Genomic DNA, 7,289 nt, shown 5'->3' on the forward strand with positions numbered 1-7,289 from the left:
CATGGTTTTTTGCCTGAATATGGATCCAATTATGCAATTGTATCTAAAATCATTAATTTTTGCCCAGAATATGAATTTAAAATTGGATGGATCTCGAATGAGATTTATGCCCCAAATATGGATCTCAAATTGGATTTTTGCCTCTAATATGGATCTCAAATTAGATTTTTGCCCCAAATATAGATCTCGAATGAGATTTTTGCTCCGAATATGAATTTTTGCTTTGGATATGAATCTCAAATTGGATTTTTGCCTTGAATATGAATCTTGAATTGGATTTTTGCCCCGAATATGGATCTTGAATTTGATATTTGCCACGAATGTAGATGTTTGATTGGATTTTGTCTCGAATATGGATTTTTGACCCGGATATGGATATCAAATTGATTTTTTGCCCCAAATATGGTTTTCCAAAAACTATTCTGCATTGTGCTCATTTATCAAAAAAATAAGTGAAGAAGATTTTTACAAGGTCAACATTTATGAATTACCAATTTGTTCAACGGTTGACACAATGGCTTGGAAATTTTGATATCATCAAAAATAAGGAACTCAGGCATCCAAATTCATTAGAAATTGGGCAACTTTGTTAGCTGTTGCGTATACAAAATGAATTTCAAACCCGCATACACATTGATTTGAGTATTTAAACTCCTGAATTTATTGATGGCAGCACTGCATAACTAACCATGAGAAAAGAATGGCTTCTGTGCTGGAGTGTTCTGTTTATAAATTATTTCATATATCGAGGCATTCTATGGTCAAATCCATCTGTTCCAAGTGCTTTTGGCTAACAAGCACATATTATTTCTTATTCAACAGGCTATTATTAGAGATTTTATTACTTCAAGTTTTCAAAGATTCTGTGCTCACTGCTTGGGACATGTTCTTTTTTGTTCACATTATAGAAAATGAACGTTATTTCATTTTTTTTCATCATTCCAAGGTTGCTTTTGGAAGGGACTTTCGCCGGAACATGGCCAGAGATAAACCCAGCAAGCAAGAAGTCCTATTCTAATAATAGGAAGTTGAATCCTTACTAGATACAGTGTAAGAACATTATACATTTTTTGGATGGTGTAAAATTCAACGATTCTGTGCTCACTGCTCAGGACGTGTACTTTTTTTTTTATTCACATTATTTCATTTTTTTCAGCATTCCAAGGTTGCTTTTGAAAGTGACTTTTGCCGAAACATGGCCGGAGATAAAGCAGGCTAGCAGGAAGTCCTATTCTGATAACAGAAAGTTGAATCCTTACTAGATACAGTGTAAGAACATGATACATTTTTTGGATGGTGTACAAAGCTTTTCTTACTCTAGGAAAAAAACCAGATGGGGAATCAGAATTTTCCTGTTTCAAGGATTGAAGATACACTAGATTTTGAGATTATATTTACATGAAAGGCTAAATATAACACCATCAGTCATTGTTCTCAGCCTCGAAGACTCCATATGCTACTTCAATATAGAGCTTGATGGTTCTCATAGATAGACCAGGGAACCGGAGGTCGCCAGTCGGCCGCAAATCAATTTCAACAAAAGGCCAGTTCATGGCCTCAGCAGCTTTACATTCTTCACGCCCGTCTCTAATCACACAAAACCGGTTGTTTGGATTGTTGAAACGGGCTCTGATCCATGAGAAGTATTGAGCCTTCCCCACATCACAAGCACTGTAAACGGGGGAACAAAAGGAAAAAGTATATAAATCAAACATGAAACTGGAACATTTGCCCAAAATACAAGCTTATTAGAGCTTTTATTACATCAGAAGTCTTCAAAGATTCCACGCTCACTGCTCACTGCTTAAGACATGTTCTTTCTTTTTTGTTCACATTACAGAAAATGAACATTATTTCATTTTTTTCATCATTCCAAGGTTGCTTTTGAAGTGACTTTCAAGTAGCATGGGACTTGCATCTGAATTTAAGGACACTAACCTGGATGATACTTGATAGATTTTTTGATTTATTACTTGAAGAAACTAAATCTAGGATCGAAGACTCGGTCTCACTGGGTCAGCCTGTTGACCCATTGGCATAAAACTCCGATGCTAGGACCATCGCCCCCACAGCCTATGCTGGGTATCGGCTTGCCCTGCTTCCTAGATTAAGGATATATGCATGATGAAGGCAACCTGAATACATGATATAGTTCTGTAACTACGTCCAAACTGACAAACATATATAGCTGTGTGGTGCAAGGTACAAAAAAACTAAAACAAAAGTAGGCAAAACTAACTAGAGGAAAACATACCATGACAAGCACAGCAACTTAGTGTCAATAAAGGAAACAAATTCATTTTGCAAGACAAGCATGACTTACAGAACACAAATGGCCATGTAAAAGAGTAGTTCTCTATTGGTACCTGAGCATATCTAATAACTATAACACGGTATCGGTACGCGAGCTTCCTTTTGTTGGCATCATCATAAGAACCACCAAGGTCGTCCTTGTTGAAATCATAACCTGACAAATCCTTACCATCATCATACTCACTCAAACAATCAAGATACGGCTCATCAGAGTCCTCCATCTGCTTCAGCACTTGTCAAAAACCTCATGAACTAATTCATATAAAATAAGAACTTGTTTATAGAAACCTCAAAGAAATAATTACATAAACAAGGAAAAAACAATTTACCTGCTGATAAATGAAGAGACTATCACAGACTTGAAGAATGTGCTTTGCCCAACATTTACCAAGTTCTCTTCCTTTCTTAATGTCTTTTGAACCATTAAAAGCCTCTCCATATGTCCCATTCAACAAAGACATGAGTAATATAAGAGTCTCATCCATGTCCCATACGTACACAGTCATTTTATGATCCACCAAACCATTCATCTTCATAGAAGAACATCTGCTACCATTTAGACCATGACAAGGAAGAGAGTATTGCTCTTTACTGCAGTGTGCCTCAGCTATATGCTCGTGCATGCCCTACAACAAGGATGCGCCAATGTACACTATAAAATCAGGATCAGATCTAGGAAAAGATGAAATCAGGCTTCAACATATTTAAAAGAATCATGCAATAAATCCCCATAGATACTTAACCTGCATAGTATTCCATCACTATTAGCAGATCAAACGAGATAGTCACTTTGATGCAAAACCGTCTCATGCCAGAATCAGATACACTAAAACTAGATGTCCTTGAGCTAAGTTCCAGATGGTCAACATCAACTATAAACATGAACACAATTAATAGAAATGGTAATCTTCCTATCCTGCTAGATGGAAAAACCAATGTTGACAGTGTCATTGCGAATCTGCCTAAATAGGCCAATTTGTATCATACCGGCAAAAAATTGATATGAAAGTGAGATGATTCAGATTATTTTAAAATAAAGTTTAAAAATTGTTTAAAATAATTTACTAATATTCTTAATATTTTTAATGTTTTCCTGACATATATCATCTGCTGGTTAAAAATTGGCCTACTCAGCCTGATTCAGTTCAGAATCCTAATCGGCCAATTCACTGAATGGATCAGGGTCCATACGAGTCTGACAACATTAGGAAATACCAACCTTGAAACCTAAAATAAAAGACGATCTACGCAATTTTAAAATTCAAGGATCACATGGACATATCACAACCGGCGCTCTTTCATCCTTCACATGATAATCTATTCTGCATAAAGAAGACATTTAGAATTGCAACCACAAAAATTTAAGCAATATATACATTCAGATGCTAGTAATCCTTCTGTTGGAATCACAAACAACACCTTTAACAAAAGCTTCTTTGTACACAATAAAAATTGGCAATTGTTGATGACTCTGTACAATAACCCAACGTTCAGGCATCTAGTATAGAAAATAACCTCAAATATTATATTAATTCTATTCACAGCTAAAGCTTATCTAAAATAATTTCGATAGCAACAAACTTTCAAATCAAAAGTGAAAAATGAAAACAACCATAAAATCAAACCAAAAGGAAAATTATAAAAGACACCAACTGAAGCGACACACAACAGACCCACTCAGACAAAACCCAGAAGTAAAACAACATATAATTCACAATTAGAAGGTAGAATGAGTGAGGAAAAGGGTAAAAAAAAGTAAAAAAGATTAAATAAAAATAAATGAAACTGAGAAACAGTCGATAGTTCCATACTGACCAACAACATGACCATCATCAAAGCATATTATTGGTTCAACCATTATCAAGAGGGCATCTTCTATTAAAGGACAAATAGCAAAATCCCAACAAAAAAAAATCCCAAGTCCTAACTATGATAGCTACTTCTATGCCGATGCATCCATCTATGAGACAGAAACTTCAATAATCAAAATCCAAGATCAAAACCAATATCACACCCCCCATAAATTCTCATCTAAAATATCAGATAAAAGTATGTAATTTCCAACATGAAGACCACGAACCATCATTCAGAAAAAAAAAACAAGAGATAATAAAAAAGGGAAAAGAAAGAGCAAGAATTAACCATGTCTTTCCCATCTTTATTCATCTTCTCAACCTAAATAGAAACAGAGCTTTCTTAGATGTCATCGATTGAGAGAGACTCAATAATGAACTAATCAACCAAAAAACGAAGTTGGGTGGTCGAAATTACTTAGAAATTTTACCTCTGGCAGCGAGATTTGAGCCATTTCTTCTTAAGCTTGAACACCCAATTTCTACAAAAACGGAAGCTGCGTCGGAGATCGGATCCACGGTTACCACCGGGCGGATCATTCTCTACGAATCCCTTCTCTAGGGCTCCATCGATGATATCCGCGAAGCTGTCCTCCTTCGCTGTGGCGTTGCTCCCGGCGTTCGCTAATCCTTACCTTCTTCTTCTTCATAGACTTAAGGATCTTAATGATGCAACGCTCGTTCTTCACTGGCCTGCGAGCAGCGGAGCGGCGAGCGGTGCTGGACGAATCGGCAGAGGATGTGATGGCGGAGGACGAATCGGCGATCGGCACCATCGTCGGGGCCAACCGATATCCGCCGGAAACATCACTGCCGCCCTCCACCGCTGCCCCTCTGGCCGCTACACAGGCGAGGGAGAGACAGCTCCGAGAGAGAGTGTCGGGCGTGCGATATGGTTCGGCACGCCCGTCGAGAAATTTTCGTTCCTTTCGTTCCTGTTATTTTTGTAACAGGGGGGAGGGTGGAACGAAAATAACATACGTATAAGAACGCGGCGAATGCGCGGAACGTCATCCGCCGCGTCCAACGTTTGTTGAAAATCGTCGTACTTTGGGTAATTTTCGTCTGAATCACGCTGAGAACGGCGCATCAAACATACCCTAAAGGAAACGAGAGAGAAAGAGTGAAAAAATAAATAATAACATAAAAATCACAAAAAGTAATAGAGAAAGCAATGAAAAAACGGGTGAGAAATGAAGGAGATGCAAGAGGAAAGCAATTTGAGAAGCTATTGAAAAGCACGCTTCCCGTATATGAGAAGCGAGTTTCCCATGCTTCCTCTAAAAGAAGTGTGGTACTGTGCCACTTAGGAAGCACACTTCCAACCCACCCACCCCCCTTCACCGGTGAGGCACCTCCGGTAACTATGGTCCCATCCCAAGTACATGTACAATAATGTTTGACACACCCAAAGAAAAAAAAAAGTTGACTGGATTTGGATTTGGGTAATGACTATTTCTGATTTTACCCAAAAATCCAAATCTAATGGATCAACTTGGTAGAACTCAGTAATGTTTTGAAGGTAGTACCAAACTTTGAAGAGGGTCAAAGTACTAGTTTGCTATTTTATCTTTTGCTTATTTTGATGGAGTTCAGATTTTTCTTATTTAAAGAGAATGCTTCCATACTTGACTAAGTTGCATCAACTGACCTAACTAAAATGAGATGAAGAGCCATCCAATATTGACCAGGACAGGTCATTGTTTGTATTTTGTTTACGTTTATTTTTCTGCCAACAATTCGGATCTTGAGTTCTTCACAATCCCAAGTTTCCTAGCTTTATACTTTGATCCAATGTTGTCAAAATAGTATCGAATCGTTTGGCCAACGAGGTCAAAACCGATTCTCTGAATCAGTTAAAAAATAATTAAAAAAATATTTCGTGTCAATCAGAACGAGACATGTGCTAAAACTATTAAAATAATATTAAAAATTAATTTTAAGCATTTTTGTATTTATTAAAAAATAGCCGATTCAGGTTAGTATCATATCTATTTTCTGCTGATATGATAAGAATCGGACTATTCAACATTGCTTTGATCTTATCCTGTGGGGACATAGATTTTCAAGATTATGGTCACCATAGAAGGCAGTCCTGAGGACAGCTGTGTAAGATTTTGGGTTTCTACCTTTTTTCTAATTACATAATAAAACCTCTGACTTTCCTTACTTGACCGAATCCACTAAATGGTTTTCTTTGGACAACAGGACCAATGTTGTCAGTATCGGTGCATCGCCCGATACGTATCGTATTGGCAGAAAATCGATGTGCATCACCTGTGAATCGGTTATTTTTTAATAAATAAAACAAAATACTATAAATTTTTTAATGTTATTTTAATGGTTTTAACATGTGTCACATTCTGATTGACACATTTTTTTTGTCCGATACAGGACGATTCACTTAATATCAGTACAGCTGAATAGTTGGCCAATATTCAAGGACCGATACCGATACGTATCGGACAACATTGAACAAGACATAGCAGAGACATGGGGTCAAATTTGTGGAAACTTGGACAGTTTTTGCCTCAAGACAGTCTTCAAATAGTTTAGACCGTTGAGCAATATCTGGGCCACTGACTTGACTAGGGCATGATTGGATTGGGCCACACCATACTTGTCTGACAAGCCTAGATCCAGATCAGACAGTAACTGGATCTCAGTTGAACCATGTTGAAGCTAGACTTCTTCGGGCCCAGGTACGCGTTTGACCCAAAATTGGACCTAGATTTTGACCCATCCAATTTGGATCGTTTGGATCCGATCCGTATAGTTTGGAAAGACCATCCAGTCTTTTCCACCCAAACCTAAGAAAAAAATAGAATGGATCTCACAGGATCTTTTGGATCCAACAGTGATCCATTTAATAAGGCTCTCTGTTATTTTCAAATGTAGACCAGATCCGAGAAAAGGGCTGTATGGACTATGGACCACACAGGGTTCTTTTGGATCAGAACAAACTCCACCTATAAAAGTCCTATGTTCCTGTCGGTTATAGAAGATGACCCCAAGTTAAAAGAACCCGAACCAGGTGAGAGACCCTAATGGATCCGATCCGTTTCTCTGGTGGATGGTGGTTATGTCATATATAGGTAGGAGCACCATGCTACCTCCGTTCTC

At 37.7% G+C, this 7,289-nt stretch overlaps 1 protein-coding gene across 4 annotated transcripts; it reads right to left on the reverse strand.

Annotated features, from left to right (window-relative positions):
• Positions 1 to 1,234: 1,234 nt before the first annotated feature.
• On the reverse strand, positions 1,235 to 5,165 carry LOC149814424 (protein phosphatase EYA-like). 4 transcript variants are annotated; one of them, XM_089989400.1, is made up of 5 exons: positions 4,598 to 5,165; positions 4,456 to 4,488; positions 2,643 to 2,939; positions 2,324 to 2,534; positions 1,235 to 1,671 (listed from the first exon to the last, which is right to left on the reverse strand). In XM_089989400.1, the coding sequence occupies exons 1-5, from the start codon at positions 4,619 to 4,621 to the stop codon at positions 1,592 to 1,594; spliced, it is 645 nt and encodes a 214-aa protein (XP_089845526.1). In that variant the 5' UTR covers positions 4,622 to 5,165; the 3' UTR covers positions 1,235 to 1,591. The 4 variants fall into 4 exon arrangements, with proteins under 4 accessions (XP_089845526.1, XP_089845528.1, XP_089845527.1 ...); XM_089989403.1 differs by having other exon boundaries at positions 1,560 to 1,671; positions 2,367 to 2,534; XM_089989402.1 differs by lacking the exon at positions 4,456 to 4,488 and having other exon boundaries at positions 2,643 to 2,965.
• Positions 5,166 to 7,289: the final 2,124 nt, after the last annotated feature.

This window comes from Nuphar pumila, chromosome 15 (genome assembly GCF_984573655.1).
Source record: "Nuphar pumila chromosome 15, dmNupPumi1.hap1.1, whole genome shotgun sequence".
In the NCBI taxonomy this organism is placed as follows: Eukaryota; Viridiplantae; Streptophyta; class Magnoliopsida; order Nymphaeales; family Nymphaeaceae; genus Nuphar; species Nuphar pumila.

Excerpts from the sequence above, each read along its gene's own strand:
- LOC149814424 (XM_089989400.1), bottom strand. The coding sequence starts at position 4,621 with ATGGCTCAAATCTCGCTGCCAGAG. Across the intron at positions 2,535-2,642 it reads GTCTCTTCATTTATCAGCAG|ATGGAGGACTCTGATGAGCC; the intron begins GTAAATTGTTTT and ends GTGCTGAAGCAG. Across the intron at positions 1,672-2,323 it reads TACATGGCCATTTGTGTTCT|TGCTTGTGATGTGGGGAAGG; the intron begins GTAAGTCATGCT and ends CCCCGTTTACAG.